Source organism: Syngnathus typhle, linkage group LG10 (assembly GCF_033458585.1).
Source record: "Syngnathus typhle isolate RoL2023-S1 ecotype Sweden linkage group LG10, RoL_Styp_1.0, whole genome shotgun sequence".
NCBI classification, from domain to species: Eukaryota; Metazoa; Chordata; class Actinopteri; order Syngnathiformes; family Syngnathidae; genus Syngnathus; species Syngnathus typhle.
This window is the reverse complement of record NC_083747.1, coordinates 8,747,597-8,769,132: the sequence shown is the minus strand read 5'-3', so window position 1 is coordinate 8,769,132 and position 21,536 is coordinate 8,747,597. Positions and strand designations below refer to the sequence as shown.

The window sequence follows — 21,536 nt, the reverse complement described above, 5'->3', positions numbered from 1 at the left end:
TAATGCTGTCACTTAAATCCCATCACCGCAGGTACCTGAGCGTGGCTGAGGCCAGCATAAGAGGGCTCCTAAAAATTAAGTAATGAAACAGGAAATTGCTTCAAAAACAATGTACATTATTGCCAAGTGTTAATGAGGTAAAGGCTGCATTTACACTTATAGTATGCAATGTGTAAATGAACATAATTCATTTTCCATGCGGCTTCAAATACAGCATTAACACGCTCCAGCTCCACTCCGTGTTTCCCGTGCTGCTTTACGCCTGTTGTCAATGAACATCCAAGCATCCTCAGTTTGATTCTGCTACGCGTTTCCGTCGCTCCGCCTCTTCTGACCCCCCACCCCATCTCTCTTTACCCTCTTCATCCCTCTCTCTCTCTCTCATTGCATCCATTTTTGTGCATTTAAGAAATCTCCAAGTGTTACCAACCTGGATGAAAACAAGCCAAACTGTGACAGAGGGGGGCATAAGGACTCCAAAAACAAACGCGGACGGACCTAACCTATTTGATTCTAAAATGCGACTGAAACCTTTCTAAGGAATGGCAGCGATGGGTTAGACAGGATTTAAAATGACTGCAAAATAAAAGGCAAGACTGCGTTTCTTTTCATCTTTTATTGCTATTTTTCTTCCATTCCGTGAACGAATGGCTATTTGGAGCACTACGTGGAGGTTTCAGCCTGCAGCGTTCGCTTCTATTCAGGGCATCCATTTCTAATCCTGAGTGCTCGAGAGAACTAATGTTAGTGTTGATTTCAACCCGCAAAATCTAAGATCGCCTCATCCCACAACGTACCGAAAACCCCTCACGAGCTTTTGATAGGAAGAGCTAATATTTTTGACATTTAGTTGTGCAGCAGCACACCATCATGTGCATGTACCGTCGTGTCATCTGCTAGCCTCGACTGGCTCCTCCAACTGCACATTCCGAATTTGCTCACCACATGAAATTGATATGTTTATTATATTTTTATAAAACATGGCACCGTTTGATGTTCATTCTTTTCTGGTGTTTGTAGCAACTGTGAGTAAAAGATGTCCGCTCCACGAGGGCCCAGGGGTGGTAATGGCCCTGCTGCCTCAGCGGCCGGCGCCTTGCCTGAGATGCCGGACCTCAGCCACCTCACCGAGGAGGAGAGGAAGATCATTCTCGGTGTCATGGACCGACAACAGAAGGAGGATGCGAAGGAACAGTCCATGTTAAAGTAAGGAATTGCTCATTAGAGTTATTTTATTCACACTCATTGCTGCCGTGGCTGCTAGCTATAGTTTGTTGGTGTTCCCTGATGTGTCGTGGTCATGTTGCCTCTTGACATTAGGCCGCGGTTGAAATAATCGACGTGTGTGAGGCATTTTTTTCCACAGCCGGCAGCTCTTTCCTCTTGATTCAAACACTTGTTTAAAATGGGATTTATAGTGCAATATTCCTCCGTGCTTCTTTGCTGTACCGCACTTAATGGGTTGGGTGAGCGACTGTAACGGGCGCCATTTTCATGTAAAAACATGTCAAGTTGCTTCACCTTAACTCACAAACGTCCTCGGCATTACACAATGTGTCACTGGAAAGATCCTTTAAGGTGTCCTCTGTGCACGTATGTATCGCACACGGACACGCACGCACGCACCTCCCCGGTGCACAGATGTCGCTCAGAGCGTTTCAGCACCAGGCGCTGTCCATTGAAGGCTGTTTTTTTAAGGCGGACCAAGAGGATTTCCGTCATTGATTCCGTTAACCTTTACCGTGTGAGCCTTAACTCTGCTTTATAGTGGGATATTACAGTCGCTTGTCCTGTTCAGGATTTAAACATCAAACAGCTGATTCGCTGTTGAGAAATAAAATAAAAACTTATGTGAGCGACTTGTGGTTTTAAATGTTCTATCCGATTGAGTTTTATTTTCTTGTTTTCCTTTTTAAATGGAAATCACGTGGGTAACTTGCTTAGTTCTAAATTTACAGTTTACAGTGTATGGAATTAGGTATTAGTAGAGTCAAAAGTTGTTTCAAAAGTCTGCGTTAATAAGAGCACAATGGCCAAATTTGTTGGGTACTCAATTGAGATGTTAAACTAGCAAAACCTTTATTATCATGGCTGTTGTTTGCACTGCGTCACACTGAAATGTGTCTCCTTATTCTGTATATAAGGTCATCATGATATTTGAAACAACAATAAGTATGATGTAGTTGAGTTCTGCTCTGACAGGTTATTACTACTATCTTTACAAAGGCAGCTCCCAGACTGTATAGGTGTACCTAATGAAATGACTACCAAGAGGGATTTGTCTCATAGCCAAATAAGTACATCTGTCCATAGTGCCTCACCTGTGCTCTTTTCCCATTTGCCCCAAAGCTTGCCCAGCTTATGAGCCCCATCACTGCAAGCTTTTATGATGCATTAGAGCTGTTGTTTTCCATCACCAGGTAAATATTTGCACTGAGGCAGTATTCCTAATGGAAAGAAAGTCATGCAATCCCTACCTAGCTTCACTGAATGAGAAACATGACTCATGTACTCGTGTATACAAACAGGTTTTTTTTTTCTGCCCCCCCTACTTTTTTTCTTTTTATGAGCAAACAACATCCACCCGTTCCTGGGGATCCGTTTTTTTTTTTTTTTTTTTGGTCAAAGCTTTCTCATTTATGACTATTTCAGTATTAGGTAACATTAGAATTATGTGACCAGTGTTGCTGAGCTCCCGCATACTACTCCTAATACTGCAGACCCATACCATAGTGGCAAGACACATTTTTCCTAGTCAAATAGTCAGTGGAGTCCTGATGAGTCATCAAATAAGTAAATACCAACTTTCCTTACCCATGAATCACACAAGTATGCGTTAATTTATATATTCAGGCAACATTCATGTGCTCGAGCTGCAACAGATTAGCTTGTCTTTGAACAATTTGTTGTATTGCCAGTGGTTTCAGAATCAAACACCGCCGCTGCCATGTAGCCAACCCTTATAGCTTGTGCATCTGCATGGTCACGGTTCAATCCCACAGCAGCTTGGATGGCATTTCAAGAAAGTGGCAGTTTGAACATCCAAGTGTGTAATCTAACAGAGGGAATCCTGGGAGGATGAAGGGATGGAGGATGGAGGGAGAAGCCTTCAGTTGCAGAGCTGACTTGCATGAATCAGCTAGGTTCTTACCTCTTAGCAGACCTGTGTATGAGCATGTCCAAAGAGGGATGCAACCATGCAGATAGCTTTCGTAGAACGCCGCACTCACAGAAATGTGAGCAGCGCAATTATGGAGCACGGCTCCAGTCGTATTTGCGCCATTAAATCTTGTGAAGCTATCAGCTAGCTCTGCATTCCACGCATCAGTGCGTCTTTGAGCAGAACAGTAATGATGGTTATGGGAACTCCATCGCCCACCCATCCAGACTTGGTATATAATTGAAGCAAGCATCAGCTGCCTGTAATGGGGTGACCCAAAGAATGCTCCAGGCTCCACTTTTTATTTATTTATTTAAAAAAATACATATACCATATATATACGTATATAGTATAAGTATTAGCTTTGATTAATTTCCTCTTATTTTCTTTTTCTGAACACCCCCTATTACCCAACCCATATTCACTCGGATAGTGGTAGATAGTTTGGTGTACCGGCTCTTTTGCAAAAATACAAAATTGCTTGCGCTTAATTGACCGTTAAGCTACAGTACTAAGGCATTGTGTGCGCTTTTGGCAATAAGTACAAAAGTGAGGAAGACTCAATTATTATTATTATTATTATTATTATTATTATTATTATTATTATTATTATTATTATTATAATTATTATTATTATTATTATTATGGAACATTTGGGAAAGCAAGTGCAAAATAAAGGTTGGAGTGATAGAACTGGAAGAGAAAGCGATTTTACAGGATGATTGTGTAAGTGTGTATACGTATGTGGGCGTGTTTAGTATGTGTGTCTGTGATGGATAGAAGTCAGATAGTTCATCTGTTAATGCTATTGATGACTGTTAGTATTGCTGAAGTTGCAATTAAAACATGACAAATTGGATCAATAATTGTCAGTAGTTTCAAACGTTCCGATTTTCCTTCTTGGAACTTAAGCAAACGGTTTTGCAAAAGCCATTAAAATGTCATGGAAAACTATTGTTGAAGAAAATAATTACTGATTATACAAAACTTGTAATATGTAATAGTTTGATCTGCAATGTGTGACTGATCATGGATATATCTGCATGGTAAGAAAAATTGTGGAAAAGTGTAAACCTATGTGTCTTGTGTGTGCTTATAATAATTTTTTTGACAATTGGATTTTCAGCCAAATTGATAGGATATATCAGGCTGTGTCAAACATAATGTTGTCAATAATTTCCCACACGGTCCATTTTATTCAACAGAATCTGTTGCCCTTAAAATAGAACTTAACCAGAAGCTCCATACTGATTATGTTTTGCCCTGATTAAATACCCATTAAGCTCTCCTTGTGGGAGCGAAGGGTGTGAAGAAAAGGAAAGGACAGAAGAGGAAAAGGCAAATGGAAAGTTTGTTGGTGTTAGTATAGCAGCGAGTCGAGGAAATGAGAAGAGAAAACAAGAGGAGAGACATTGACGTCTGAGATGCTATCAGGTCTTGCTGCTGATATGACAGCCTCAGTCCCCACTGACAAGCATCAGCCATCTCCCATAGCATGCTTGCCACATCAGACTTCATTGTCTCGCAGGCTTTGTTCTAAATAACATCTGCACTCGTCAGCATAGAATCTATTCTCTTCTAGGCTCTTATCCCTCAAACAAACTTTGAAGGGATTTTCCTGCCCCTGGTGCTGCAGTTTAAAATGTCCTTGGTGAAACATGACTGTCAAATTATAATTTTTTTGGACATGAACAGTGTTTTACAACATACTGTAGGATCCCGTAAACCACATACTGTACATCTTCACTTTGTACTGTTTGTTAATTGACTGACCGAACCGCACCTTACTGACTGAGTTCTTGTCTGTCTCTATTTTTTCCTGTGACTGACTGGCGACCAGTCCAGTGTGGGGTCTCCCTTCAGCCTGAAGTCAGGTAGAATAGGCTCCAGCTCGCTGCGACACTCAACAAGAGACGCTGTAAAAAATAAATAAATAATAATAATGCCTAGGTCAACCTCAATCAACTGACTTGAAGCATTTTCGGCCAAAAAAATGCAGATTTCGACTGTTTGGTGAGAATAGAACTCGTGCAGCACGACACTCTCCTTGGTGAAGAGGCCATGCTAACGTTTCCCTGAGACATCAATATTATTTTAGTTGTAGTTTGTACACATCTGCACTGTGAACCCCCCTTCTACTATTTTGTTTACCATATTTATTAGAAAGTGGTGACTCATACGCTTTCAGTTTCTGAGTAGTGAGGTTATGAGTTGACTTTTTGTACGTGAGCGGAATACTCTGCACACATTATGTGCTGTTCACCCATCACTGAGATAAGCATCATGTTCAGGCCACAAAGCAGCTGACAAGTTCTTGGGAATGATACGACCTCGTGTCCCTTCTGACTTGCTGTAAAATGGCAAAAATTAAATGAATATTTTGCTGTAATGATAAACTTTTCATTTTCAGAGGACTGCAGGTGTTTTTTAAATAATGTAAAAACTTGGAATGGATATAGTAGATGCCTACTAATTATTTTATTTGTCTTTAAAGAGATGATTGAAAAATGCATTCTCATTGATTGATATTCTGAACCTCTGAAGGATCATATGTGTCTGTTTTCAAAACCAGCGTTGGAAATTAATTCAACGTAAAACAGATTTTTTTTTCATGACCCAACAATTGAAAATTCTAATCTAATTTCAACACAACAAACATTGTTTTTCTTCTGCAATAATCCCCTCTGGGTTGGTTTATGATTTGTATTTTCTTTAGGGTTAGAAACAAAACCTCTGCAAGCTTTTCGTCTAATCAGAATACATGGCTAGTTCTTACCAGTTAGATTGGAACAGACTAATAACTCTGGGTTTTGTACACTGGAAAAAAAAAAAACATTTCAATTTACTTTATCCAAACATGTCCATGTACACAACTGAATATGTAGATGCAAAGTCCTTGAAGTCGTTGACTTTAGTGTGAATGAGTTTTAGAATCCATCCCATTGCTAAATGCTGTGTATCCTAAAATAGTTTATCAGTAAACACATTGTGTCAAATAAATAATTCGGCCACTAAAGTAATTTCCTTGATACAAGAAGTAATTTGTTAACAAGACCCTATCAGTTATCAGTTTTCAGTAGAATCTTGGTCAATATGAGTACATAGCATAACAATCCTACTAGAGGAAGATTCAGCAGTTTATTGAATCCAGCATTAACTTAGTTTATATAACTATAGACAAATTAAAACCACACCAGCTGATGACACTGGAAGCTTTTATTTCAAAAGATTTCTTTGTTTTCCCACGACGTCCCGTCCGATCTTTCCCGATTGGTTCCATCGAACTCTCGGTTTGCTCAGGTTGGCCCCTCCTCAGAAATGTTTTAATAATACCCAGTCCCATCCCTAAACAGACCCCAAGGCTAATGGGGTGCAACATAACAGGGAGGAGGTTGGTTTGAGGATCGATGTATACGATAACATTAATTAATGTATGACACCATATATTTATTTTGATATAATAAGACTCATTAATATTGTTTTTTCTGTATTGCTGTGTCTTGGGCATATGTCATTACATAGAAAAACACACACACAGGTGCACAACCAAATATCTGGCTGTGTGAGTCAGAGAGCTGCTTTATTTACTAGCGGTAGTTTACACAAAGCTCTATAATCTTTTCACTCAGTGTGTGTGTGTGTGTGTATACATGTGTGCATGTGTGTGTCTGTCTGTGTTGTGCTCATTCAGGCTGTTTGAAGCAGGTGCAAACCGGTGATTCAAACACAGACACTGGCTACACAGCTATCTAATATGCAAATGAACACCTTTGACATTTTTCCAACTCGTTCATTATTATTGAAATAAAATTACCTTTGTTTTTATTATTATAGTATTATTGAAATAAGTATTTGATTTGAATCAATATTTTTTACTTGATTTTTGGAAACTATGCTTTGTATTTATTGCATCATAATAGCATTCATGGTTCATTTTGAATTCCGCGTTTGCTTATGGTAATCTCCACTTTTCAAGGGCTTCAAACTGCGTAATTCTTTGACGTTGCAAAAAAGATTTGATGTTGGGTAACATTACGTTTTTATAGTGCATGTCGAGTACATGCTGCGGTAGGTAGATTACAAAACTGATTGCCGTGGAGGGATGAGAAAGAAATGGGCCTCGTATATGGCCAGTCTTTGAACACTTCATACAAAGGCACCAGCACGGAGCCTACATGAAGACATACTGCACACTGGACGAGTTCTCACCCTGCCTTGGGATGAATGTAACTTTGTTGATGCATAAAATGCGTCATTCCACAGATCCAGAGTCTGCATGTATGTATGCTTAAAATGTGTGCATATTATCCACTATGTGAACAACAGAAAAGGTCTTTTTTTTCATCCCCATTATCTGGTTTGAAGGCCAAAGAGAGCTGATGCAGTCATCTCAGGATCATGCCTTTCGACCAAAATCTGATGGAGGGTCTCCTACTGATTCCGTAATATTATTCATCCCACTGCGCCACACGTTGCGCCACCTGGTTGTTTCAAAGTGAAATGAGGTCAGGGTGGAGGGGTAGGAGTGGTGCATGCAGAGCCACCGAAATCCTCCGCATGATATAATCTATGAAGTCTTTGCTGGCATGCTGAACATTGTTAAAGAATTTACCAAGCAGGTAAACTGCTGTTAATTGTTGTTGTGTCATCTGGTTTGTTGGCTTCCCATGTGCAGCCTGACAGCTAATGCAAGAGAATCCTTTCCTGCAGTCAAGTTAAACTATCTCCAGATGTTCAAAGCTATCAAATTCGACTTCTTTTCACTTGTGCAATACTTTTGTGGGTGTGTTTTTGTTTGAATATGGGTTACATGTGTTAGAGGGGATTTAAATCCAAGTTGCTTCAGTTCTAAGATTGTCTCATGGGGCAAAACCCGCGAGCAAACACTTTTGCTGGCTATGAGACCGGAAATAATTGGGTGATCACAAGACTGGACAGAACTGGTGCCTGTGAAGTCATTTGATGCTGGAATCGTAGAGGGTTACTTGAGTCAGTTGTCTCTGTTTGAATTTTGCAGTTTTATATCTGGCTAATGTAAACTTTCTGACCCTAGTGATGGTGCAGGGGGGGGGGGGGGGGGGTAGGTTTAAGGCTGGCTCCCAGAGGTATTATTCAGTCACGAGTGAGCAGAGGTGTGACGTTAGTGTGTGACATTGTCATTTTGGCATTTTACCAAAAAAGGTGCTGATCCGTCAGGATGAAAAATAAAGACAGACGATTGACATTTAAGTCTATACAACCGTCATCAAAACAAGCAAGAGCATAATCATGCTTATACACAATATGGCTGGTGTGATTTTCTTTATCTCATATATAATTGTATCTGGCCAAATGTTACAAATGTGTTTCTAATTTTTTGCCCACTTTAAAATGCAATAGGAGATGGACAAATTACTAACGACACAAATGAATTTAGGAATCTAAGGGAAGACATGAAGGAGCTTTTTTTTTTTTTTAATCCTGGCAAGTAATCTGAGGAAACAGATGGATTTTAGTTATATATGGCAACAGATTAACCACTTCCCTGTTGTGCAAAAAACCTGCAGTCGCCAGCTTCTGTTCAGCATTCTGAATCCCAGTCCATGCTCAGGAGGTTTGACTCGTGCACTGTTAAATTACCTGTTCGGATGAGTGTGCCCTATGAAGTCAAATGTTTTTTTTTTTTATAAAAACCATTGACCACCCCAAGAAGCCTCTTGCCACCCCACTTAAGAGCCTATCATTTTTACAGTTCCCTTTGCCAAAGAAGTCAACAGCATGACCTGTATGAAGATGAAAAGTAGTACTTTTGCTTACTACCTGAACATACATTAGAATTTACTATCTTGGTTTTTGCGGAAGTCTTTGTGCCTGGCGCACCTGACAATCTTACGTTATGTTTTACGCCGGTTTGAACCACATTTAATTAACTCTTGGTGCAGGTAGTGTTAGATAATTTTGGTGATGCAATAGGGGTTGGGTCGTGCACAGACATGAATGATCGGGATGGAAGGCAGTCTCCAAGTGCTTTTTTGTGACCTTTTGACCATCTTGTGTATAAAGGGTGTAAAGTTAAGTTGCCGCTGCATCATGCGCACGCTTTTCTTGCACAAAGACAAGTCAACCTCATCGTAAAACAATAAAGCAATCTACGTTTTATAACAAGTGGAGACACTAGAGAAACTAACCAATTTGCTGCTCATGGCTAATCCATCTTCAACTTTCCTTCTGCTCACTCATCTCTGAGGCTCCTGGCAATTAACTCTTGACTGAAAGTCACAAGAACTCTGGCAGGGATGAAAACGCCTGATGTGTCATTGTGCACGTGTTAGGTTTAAGTGTAATTCTTTTTCAGTGTTGCAATTAGAAAGGAGAAATTAAAAGAATAAATGTGCAACTGTAGGACTAAGTGAGGTATAAGAAAGTACGCTGAGGTCTTCTCAGATTTGCTGAGGCATTTGCCACATACTGACATTACGATTTTGTCTGAGTTTTATAAATTGAGGTTGCACTGTATTTACTTTTGAGTTCACATATTTCAACAGACTTCATTGAGACTTTTCCCTGTTGGTCATTTGCCTCTGAATGATTTTGGATTGTTATTAACTTCATCTCCTGCCAAAACTGACTGGCTATGTTAATGATGTACTGTACTGTATGTAGTTGGTATTTATCCACTGAGCCAAATGACTCCCTTATGATCCAATTATCACTCAATCTGTGGTGGACGCAGAGGGCCCTCAGGGTTCATTGCGTTAGGCATGAGATCTTTTATCACAGACTGTGTTTGTTGTAGATGCCAAGATGAAGTCGGAATTTGCTTAGAAATTGTTAAAACAGGCTTTTGCACTATCTAGTTGCAGCTGCTGATGAGCATCTTTGTCCACAAGTGTTATGAACATCAATGCGTCAAAATTATTTTTTTGGCTGTGTGCACTGTGCAGTATTATACCTTTACACTCATAGCTTGACAAAAGCAAAACACGAATTGCTTTGAGATGGTTTTAGGTGCTTGTCTATTGCTGTATTGGTGCTGACTTATGATTACAGGATGGGTTCTTGTGTATATATACATATATAAACCATATGATATGATGGATGGATTGTGCAGATAAACCTCACTTTGTGTACACACAAACACATATTTTGTTCAATTCTGTTCATATTTGCTGTGGAATTGTTAGTTTTGCAGGCCATGTGTCCACTAGAGAGCAGTGTAGCATCAGACACAGTCAGAACTGGTTCAAACCAAATAGAAAAATAATATTGTTTTTTGACTGCCCTCCTCAGCAGTCAGGACACCAACTACATCACTTGTGAAATTTTACACTCAGTCATGTCACTGCCGCATGGCAAATAATACCCTGCTCCCACACTAGCCTGTACGCCCATTCAGTAAATTACAGGACACACGTGGGACCTGGGTACACAGAGGATCGTGCTTAGAAGAGTCCTCACACTTGGTTTCCAGTCGACATGCTGGCAGCAGGGCGGCTCAATCAGTTAAATATGAGGCTTGTAATACAACCACAGAGACAAGACTGATGGGATCAATAAAGAACAACGTTGTACGTCACTGGGAGAACACAGTGAGAGGATAAATATGGACTGGCTCACCTGGAAACACAGCAGCAAGACTGATGGGTAAACAGGACTGACTATATCTTCTCTTGTGTGTTCTCCTCACTCTCATCATTGTAAAACAATTAAATGCTGTGTGCTGATTTGCGGCTCATTTGTTAAAATGATAAGAACATTTAGAGCATTCTGAAAACGCTTTTAAGGCTCACAGAATAGGTTTTATGGATAAGTGGTTCGGCAGTGGGATGAATGAATGAATGAATGAATGAATGAATGGCCATGTGAACTCAAAAACTACCAAATGAAAGATTAGACTCTTCTTTCATTCCCCAAAAGTATTTTTGTTGTATTTTGCAGTGCTCTGGTATCACACAAGTTTTCTTCTTGCTAGATACTTTGGCTTGTTCTTCCCAAATATTTGATCCGCCTATATTTGTTCACCCCCCCAAGCTCATTATTGTATTCCCATGACCATCACCATATTGTCTTTTCCACATTGCTATCATATATATTATTTATGGATCATCATTAATGTCACGTTTCATTTCTATACCAGTTTTATATTTTTGTTGCTTGTGTTTTCCTCATCCATTTGCGCATTTTATGCACTGAGTTGTGCACCTTTTTTTCATTTATGTTTTAGGATCAAAGAAGAACCAAAGCCTCAGTCAGCACAGTAAGTAAACTACATTACCCAGAGTGCTATAGTCTTTGACGCTTGTCATTCGGTGTTATGTGCTTCACGTGGCTCTGTCCCCTGTGTCTCAGAGGAGGAGGAAATAAATGTCGCTAAATTCATGGAATGCAACTGCTGCAGTGAGGGAACAGATGACTTCCATGACATTACTGACAATGCCATTTCCTTGCCAGCATTCTTGTTAAAAATCCGAGCCATACAACCTTCTCCCCGTATCTGTCTGTTTTTCTCACCTTGTGTGTTGTCTGCAACTGGCTTGTGTAGCCTTGGACCACAATCTCTGGTTCCTCCCAGATGCTACTTTTCTATACTGTGGGTGCACAAATCTACTGTATTTTTTCGACAATCTTGACCCCTATAGTGTCTTCTTTCCTCAGCTGAGCATTTGAGCCTGCTCTCATTTCCACTGGCTGTAGCGTTTTTTCGTTTCAGCTTTTCCTCTTTTCTGGATTTCTATTCAACTATTGCTGGTTTTAGGACCCTAGTTGCTTCTCCGCTGTGTCTTGGCCTCCTCTCTCTCTCTCTTTCTCTCTCTACTCTGGTTGTAGTGAATGTTCCCAAGAATTGTTCACTTCCTGGAAATCACACCCCTGCTTCTTAATGTACCTCGCAGGCTAGATTGTTTTCTCAAGTGATGACTAGCTGCGCTCTATCTGTCATGCTTATTTGCTTATTTGAACAGGTGGTTTCCCTTTAGTGGGATCACTGAGCTGGTAAATAATGTTCTTCAGCCACAGCAAAAGCCCCAAAATGACAAGGAGCCCGAGCCAGACGCGTAAGTAATAGATCATACACAATTTGAACTCACAGCAGACATAACCATACAACTCCACACAGTACAATACAGTTCTAGTGTTTTAACAAAATGGATTTATTTTTCATAAATACATCCATCTGTCATTGTGTACCTTTATTAGTTGTATTAGTTAACTCCAGGGATGGCACGAGGGTTTTTCTCTCCTTGGTCGAAGTGGGAGCTCGACCAAGACATAGGGATCTGGACAAATAATTTATCAATATATTTTAGACTATCAATTTGGGGTCCTTGACAGATTTCCGGTTGCTTTCCAATTGGCAGTTTACCCTTACACATCCATTCCACCCGGCAGAACTCCATGTTGACCACATACATAAAGACTTGCGGTTGTAAATATTGAGCAAGTTCAAAGTTTGAGATTGATATTCCTCTAAAGACACACTATAGCACAGTGAAAGAATATTTTGAGATTTAATGGAGAAATGCGTAAATTTGTCCACTTGGTATGTGTGTAGCGTGCATTACACAAAATAAGTTTTAAATCTGTAATTATTAAGTAAGTTTTATTGTTAATGACATGTAAAAGAAATCAAATGTCCTCTCCCACATTCAGCATTCAATTAATCAAAGCAAATCTTTCTTCTTAATCATGTCCTAATCATGAGAATAATTAATGTGGTTTTGTTTAGTTCACCAATATATTAATTTTTTTATAATTAAAATAATACCATTATTAAAATAATAATTGTTTTTTAACCTTATGTCACTTAGCATTATTAATTAGACAGAGTACCGCAACGCAGCAGCATAAACATCCATTTTATAGCAGTTGCCATACAGTATGTACAAACAAGAGACTCATGTTACTGGCAGCGTGTCCCTGCTGGGGCACAGCCCAGAGGTAAGAGAGCTCCGATGATGCTAGAATTGGTTGCTACAATGAGCAGCATACAGTCACCTACATATAACCATGTTTGACTGAATAAGTAAAGCCTCATCATCGTGGACCAACAACGTCTCCTTCTCTTTTCTTCTGGCGTTTTCTCGGAAATGTACTCATTAGGCAAACCTGTACAATCTAATCAAAAAGACAGAATAGTACGCTACGTGAGGTATTCATTTACCAATGTTTATTTATTGTTGTATACTGTGTAGTGATGTGGAACAGCGGTGCATTATAATGAGAAATGTGTGTAGTGCAATACGTATTTTAGTTCTCTCGTTTAGCTAAATAAGATAACCAATGCAGTAGAAACCTAGCAAGTCATCTATTTTCTATACCACTTGTTCTATTCAGGGGTTCATGAAGCAAGAGCCCATCCCAACTGACCTCAAGTGAAAGGCATTTTAATAGTAATAATAGATACTTTAGACTGCATGCCAGTCAACACATGTAGGGTTGCAAAAGCGTGAAAAATTTCTGGCAGGCTTCAGGTAAATTTACCTTAGTGTGACAATTTGTGTTTGGGAAATACTTCAAATTACAGTTATTAAAACTAATGGGAATTGATGGTAATTTAATCGATCAGTATAATATCCTCCAAAGTCCCAGCCTATTTCTTTGTGTCCACTAAAATGGACATTTGATTTTGGTGCACTGCATATTTGTTGACTTATTTCAGCTATCCTACTAAGCCCTGGTGTGCTCAGTGGAAGACGTCCAGGCCTTTCTGTGTGTTTGGTATGTGGGATCCAAGGAACTTTACTTTCTTACAGAGACGAAATGAAGACTGCAGCAAAACGCAAATGTCAAGAAAAGAGACAAATAGTAATGTAATCTAACGTAAAAAATTCTCAGACAACTAAGTGGGAACTACGAGCATTTTCATCTGGCATGTAAACCGCCGCTCTATCCATGACAAAATTGAAACCGCTCTCAGTTGGATGAATTGAAGCTCTACATAATATTACACGATAATACATACATTATACACAACAATACATACATAATACACAATAATATAAAAGTATACCACTCTGACAATTAATATCGCCAGCACAGAGGATATCAGATGATATTCCAATTGTAATGTGTGATTGTTCAGTATTAAAATTTGGTGGTGAAGTGCCAGGAGGCATCGGATGTTTGAATGAAATAGCAGATGGAGTAAAAACAAGGTTGTCGGTCGTCTCTGATCCTCTTGGACATTGGCCATTTAACTTGCAGAGCAGTTATCGTCACCCTGTTATCAGACCTTCTGTCATCAAATGAGATTTAGTGAGCTCTGTTGAACAAGGCGGCGCACTAATCTCGTCTTGTTTATCACACAAAGGCTGCGGCACTTCTAATCCCGCAGTGCAACGAGGGGCATGCTGCTGGCTCACCATCATCTTTTGATGCCACATGCACACAAACAAAAGCGTGCATGCACATGCGCACACAAGTTACTCGTCAGGTAGTGTAGAAGGCTGCTATACTTAGACTCCAAAGCACTGGCGGAGGGTAAAGGAAGCACGTTTCACTCAAACACAGACCTGTATGTGGTAAAAGGATAGCGCTACTCAATAATTCACAAGCTCTAATGAATGTTGCAGGGGATATGTGGGGCGAAACCAATTCTAATCGCCTTATTATGAAGTCAGCCCAGTGTTTAGTTTCTAAGGAGACGCTCAATTGACATGTGTGTCATACAAAATGCATGTGAAGAGCCCATGTGTTTTCAGTAGCCTCTGAGGACGTGTCAAGAGTTCAGCATCTTCTGCAAAAGATCACGTGTTGTGTATCAGTAGGAGGCCATCTAAAGGACAGAAGTGGTAACACAACTAGGCAGATGTGATAAATATACATTACCACCAGTGCGTGTCTGTTCTCTGACAATCTGTAGAATATGGTGCAGTATGTGTCCATAAAATCTCATCATCACCAATACAAGGTTATATCAATTTATACTATTAATTTAGTATTTACTTGATTATTTATATATCATATATATTATTTATATCAATTTGATAGTTGAATGTAGGACTCAATACTGTATATTACAAGCACCTTTCTGAATGCAATACTACTTCAGGTTGGCGATGCACAGGCAAACAAGACTCCAATTCAATTGAACTTAGTGTATTATTAGACCTGTTTAATGTGTCCTCCTATCTACCCACAGGAAATTGCACCAGCAGTTTGAGTCATACAAGGACCAGGTCAAGAAGATGGGTGATGAGACAAAGCAGGCTCAGGAACAGAAGAGCGAAGCTCCAACTTGCGGGATATGCCACAAAACCAAGTTTGCTGATGGCTGTGGCCACCTCTGTTCATATTGCCAAACAAAATTCTGTGCTCGGTGCGGAGGACGAGTGTCTCTGCGGTCAAATAAGGTAATGCTGGTTTGCATGCTTGGAACTATCTATTTATAAGGACACACATACAGATGTCCTGCCCTCAGGAACATTTCTCTCCGCTCTACTCAGTGAAATCATAATCTGGGAATTGAGCCAGTGGTGTCTCTCACAGTGATGAATCTTTTTCAGTATTTTGCCCTCTACAAGAGACTGTCTGCAACATTTCTGTTGTGATTATGTTCACTCTTAACACAATGGGCTCATATTTTTGTGCCAAGTGAAAGTCTGGCGCAAGTTGCAGTGTGAATCTGTGCAAGGGCGGGTTTAACTAAGGTGTAGTATTTTCGCAGACCCGCGTAGCAAGGCTATTCTCTGTCGTTGTCTGCGTAATCACAGTCAACTTATTTTGCCGCCGAATGAAGATCCTCACATTTTATTAAATTATACTCGAGAAGCGTGTTGACGTACCACAAGACACTGATTCATGCCGAGTGTAACTTAAACTGTATTTCACCACTGGAAGGAACTACGACTCATTTTTTAATTGTTAAATTATTAAAAATTTTAATGATTCAATTAAATGTACCCAAACAGACTGAAGGCAAAGATTGCATTATTTGATGGGTTTAAATTTTTATCCTGGCCTTACATGTTTCTATCCCAACCGGTGCAATCTAATTGCTGTTAGAGTATGTGGCTGTGCTACCAGGACAATCTTTCTTACTGCCCACTTATTCCCTCTTTCTTCCTCCCCTTTTATTTTCCTCTTTTCTATCTATTTGCTGCATTCCTGCTTTCATGGCATTGCAACAGGAGGACAAAGTGGTTAGCGACATCCTTTATTTCATTTGCTGGGAGTGTGTCTGAAACGTTGTTGTTCCTGTGACGTACTCATGCACATACAGCAGCCAGAAACAATTAAAACCAACAAACATAAAAATCTGAATACGGCGGTCTGTGTGAGTGTATCACCCAATGCCCAATCAGAACTATCACTGGTGTTTAATCTCAACAAAGCAAATGTTTTATAATGGAGAGTGGAAATAGTGTTGAACATACTGGCGATTAGATTAAAAATATATAATGTGTGATCATTTTTTTTAGTAGTGTATAGATGAACAGATGTCGCAGCAAGGTGTGGAATGATCTGAGAAACTTTATAATGGTGATAGTTCTAACCAGCATTTTGTTCTATTTGCCTTGAGCCTACGAATATTGCTTAAACCTGAGTTTACAGTGTTGGCCTATTAGAAAAGAACACAAATATTTGCAGCAGCAAGTAAAACCCTCAAAGATGTTTTGTTTTCTGTTTAGAGGGTAGTCGGGAGATCCGCCGGCTGGCCGTGGCTAATTGGAGGGTAGGCACATGGTCCTAGGGAAGTGCCACTTAGTGAATAGAGGCAATGACACCTCTCGCTAAGTAGTCTTATGGCCTTTTTACCCTCAAGGTCAACCATCAATACACACTGTGGATGCTAGTGTTAAATATTAATGTGATGTTGTACAAAATAGAATCTCATGAATGAGTTGATGTGTACCGAGACAAGGAGCTACAACTCCTGGGAAATGCGTAAACAGAACAAGACTTGACATTCTACCATCATTTGTCTGGTGCAATCACATGCCTGTAAACGCACACACACACACACGGGATAGTTCGTTATTGTTGCTTCTTTATGTAATTGTTTCATGATCATAGAGTCCATGTATATTATCAAGTGAAACTATACAGTAAAGATAGCGAATCAAAACTGCCGATGGAAATTAGCACCGCTCTTGTGGTCATTTTTTAACCATTAAATAGCTTATTTTAGCATAAACATTGAAGTATATTACTGAGATGTCAACGTACTGAAATATAAAATGGCTTCATCCAATAATGGCAGAAAATGCCACTTATAAATAGATATGTATCTTTCTGATTTGTATCTATCAAGTATAATAAGGGAACACTCACTGTTTTTGTATAATAATATGCAAATGAGCTATCAAACAGTGCTACTCTACTCTTGCTGTTGTGACGACTGCAGATCTCATTCTTTGAACCAGCATTGAATATTTACTAGTCTGAGTCTATGTCTGGAGTCAGCAGCAAGCAGTGCAATTGCGCTCTGGAATTTGATATAGTAGATTTAGAATTGGAAGGCTCTTTGAGTCTACACTCACCATTCTATCAAATTTGACAACATTTTATCAAACTAAAAACAGAAAAAATCTGCTTAAAAGAATTCAAGGAAGCAGTGACATTTGGAATCTTATAACCTTTGCTATAGTGTGACTGTTTCAATGTTTTGAAGACCTCAGAATGCCTGCATGTCCTGGTGGTCGGAGTTCACCACCAGTTCTCTCATGCTTCCTCTAATGTGGCTTCAAAAGAGCCTGAGGAACCTACAGCAGTCTCCAGGGTGGAAATCATTTGTGATTAAAGCAACTCTTGAAATCACTACTTCCAAGCCTTCTTTTTTTCTTCATCCCATTGTTAGATTATATCTGAAATGAGTGAACTTTGAGTGGAATTGTAGTTACTTGACCCATTTGAACATACAGTAGGAACACATTGAAATTTGAAATATGAATTTTTTTTTGTATTTAAATGTTTGTAGTGAGGAAAGGCAGTTCAGAAAATGGATGAATGGATTGATGTAGTTTTAAAGGCATACAGTACTTTATGGAGTAATCAACAATATAACAATTAGTGGGACTCTGTCATGGTAACCAAATTGTCTGGTATACAGGAATGTTCTCCAAGTTTCACGTCATATGTGATCCAAGACTATGCTCGTTTTTTCATTGGCATCTTTAGATTCTGCCTCTTTGACTTCCATTTCCACTTGATATTTATTATTATTATTCATGGGTAAAGATGAATACATACAAAAAATATGACCAGTAAAGTGTTGTGCTTTCAGTAAGAAGTAAAAACTAGGTACATTCATGTATCATGTCTCACTAGAATTAGGATTTTTGCTGTGAGAAAAATGTTGAATTGTGGAAAAATTGTAATTTTTTTTAAATTAGAAAAGGAAAGCTTGCAAGGTGTGAATGTTTGGAATATGTTAAAGTGGTAATCGTTTCAATCGGACAATAATTGTAGAAGTACTTAATGGCTGAAATGCATTGTTGTAAAATGCATAGAAATATATGGGGGAGTGACCTGGCATTACTGCCGTATATAGTTGGATTCTGGGAGTGAAATGAAATTGAAAATAATGATTCTTATTGTACGTGAACGCTGCATCATTCCTGCAACTTCACATCATATTTTTGTCCCCGTGACTTCATCCTCTTGCAGTTATTTGAGGACAAAATGCACTCTGATTGCATTGCCAACGAGAGTGGTCACAGCACACAGCAAATGCCAAAGTGCGCCTAACGGGAGCAGAAACATTTTCAGTCAGCATTCAGCGCCCCCATGTTGCTCTGTCTTATTGGTGGATCGAGGGGGTTGCCGCATATAGTAAATGGAGCTCAGGATGGAGTTTAACGGCAGGCTGACCGAGACATGGATGAATTAATGCACTGGTGATGGGATGCACAACCTCATTTGGCAGGTTCTTGCTTGATTCACATGCTTCTCTCGCAGACTAGTCCCGACAGCTATTTCGGATCGTCTGCAGCTGGAAATATTTTATTTTCAGTCAGGCAGCTTCAATATTTGGACTGATAGAAACTAGGGCAGAGACTGCGGTGTTGTCGGTCGGATCGGAGCGGAGCGGATGTGGCCGGTCGAGTGTCCGGTGTAACCTTCACTGCTCCCGGCAGCTGGCGTCTGGATTTGGAGCTGTCCGCGGTCCTGAAGGTCGGAGTAGCTGGTTTGTTTGTTACGAGAGCTGCAGACAGCCCAGCCCGCCTTACGGAGTGATTGAATTGAACACTCTGTGTTTCTCTCAGCACCACAATGGGTAAGCGAGCGAGTGTGACCATTTTAATATTTGATGCTACGCATGCATGCATAGTTGCTTTCGGTCATTGAGAGCAGCTTGTTCATGTGTTAATGTCTTATTTGAAGCTTTGAAACTTGTAAACCTGTGCATGAAAAAAACGGAGACTGATGGGATGTGTGAGTAAAGCACATATTCACATGTACAATGATGTAAATGTATTCCCACCTCATTCCCGTGTCTCTGAGCTTCAAACAGGGCACATAAATATTCATGAAGTCTATTATTATTGCTGGTGCACACACTAAAATTAGAAGCTCATTAAAATGTAATTCACCACGTGCAGCCACCGTTGGAGCATGTGGATGTTGCAGCTTGCCTTATTTTCATCTTCTGCACACGCAGTGCCTCTAAAAGTGTCATGGAGACGTTTTGCTCTTGAAAATGCCACAAAAGCCTAATTTCACTGACAGAAAAATACAAACAATAACAAATTGTAGTATTTATGTTTGGACAGGTATGTCCTGTAACAAAAATGCCTGGGCAGTCTGTATACAATGTTAGTCCTTTAAATTCATTATTCATTGGCTGAACCAGCACCATAAAGTGACTGCAGTTTCCCCAGCTGTGGCAATAATTTTCTCTGGAGTGTATTAGCTCCTATCCTTATTGATGATTGCAGCTCAGTCTGGGCGCGGTCCAGCCTCGGATGGTCTGAGATGGGCTCCACTCCCTGAACAATGAGTCTTTTAATGAGTCGTTCAGCTCCCCTCGGTGCAGGTAAAGGAGAGATACGGCAAGGCAATATGATACCTATGACAGCTCATTTAATGCCCCATCAATATTGCAGCATTGGCCATCTCCACTCTTAACCTCACTTCTTTGTTCTTGTCTTCTTTGTTATTATTTTTGGGACTTTTACAAAGATCTCCCTCAACAAATTTGTCGGTCACTATAGTGTGTGATACTTGCTCTTCCTGACTTTTTAATTAGATTAATATGGCACTAATGATAATGACTACAATTTTTTTAACGTGTTGCATGATACTTATCATAGCAACATAGTAATAGTAATATAGGTATAGTAGTAATAACAATTACTATAGTATCAATAGTCACTTTAAAGGTAATTAAAATACAGCAATATAGTAATAGTAATATAGGTATAGTAATAGCAACTACTATAGTATTAATAGTCATTTTAATAGTAATTACAATACAATAGTACAGTAATAGTAATTTAGGTATAGTTATTGCAATTACTCTAGTATTAATAGTCATTTTAATCGTAATTAAAATACAGTAGTATAGTCTAAGTAATATAATAACTTAACAAATGTCTTGATAGACGTTCGCTGTTGGGACATTTCTTGATTACAGTATACGCAAGTCACTGACAGGTATAAGAATCAATCATTAACACGAGGACTGAGAGTTATTGAACAATGTAAAGTGATCAGTCAGAAAGTCTGTCTGAAATTATTTTTTTGGTAAAGTCATGTTTCCCATATCAGGTTTCAGCAGGAAAACATTTGGCATTTATTAAGTCTAGCCAAGAGAAAAGAAATGAAAAAGGCAATGAATACCTAACCTCCCTTATAGAAATAAATGAATGCTATTGATTCGATTTGACACGGAAAGTGGCTGTCAACCTGAGCACACAGTGAATACCTGCAGCAATTCTGCTGATTCACTCTCCTCATGTGAAGTAATGTTGTAGTGCAATTTATTGGCCACAAGGAGCTGCTCACTGCTCTTCACTGCTTCTCACGCTGAAATGTTAAACCTTCAGAAATAGAAATATGAAAGACAGCATAAGAAGAAGCTTTACTCTAGGTTTTTATGTGGCTCATACCAGTTTGAAACATTATTTATTAAACGAATGACATTCAGAACTATAGATTCTACAATCAGAATGAGCTGTTTGTGCAGTCGTTACTGTACAAACTTCACAATAATCATATATAACTCATTTGTAGGGTATACACTACAGCCCATGATGCAGTGGTTGTTATATGTGGCAGTCCTTGGGTTTTTAGCTTTCTATTTTTAGCTGCAGGTTCAATGACTATGAAATGTGCAAACACAAGGAGAAATGGCCCTGCCTGAGGGCTGCAGCCCCCAACCCCCTTCCTGCACTCATCCATGGAGAGTTAATATGAAGGGGAGTGTGTGTGTGTGTGTGTGTGTACGTGTGTACGT

At 39.5% G+C, this 21,536-nt stretch overlaps 1 protein-coding gene across 1 annotated transcript in view; it reads left to right on the top strand.

Annotated features, from left to right (window-relative positions):
* The first annotated feature begins 1,029 nt into the window (after nt 1-1,029).
* The window catches only part of rims2a (regulating synaptic membrane exocytosis 2a), an 88,627-nt gene continuing 68,120 nt past the window's right edge, over nt 1,030-21,536 (top strand). The window contains exons 1-2 of the mRNA XM_061289416.1: nt 1,030-1,206; nt 15,279-15,489. Coding sequence (XP_061145400.1) covers nt 1,037-1,206; nt 15,279-15,489 — 381 coding nt within the window. The 5' untranslated portion in view covers nt 1,030-1,036. The remainder of the gene's footprint in view (nt 1,207-15,278; nt 15,490-21,536) is intronic.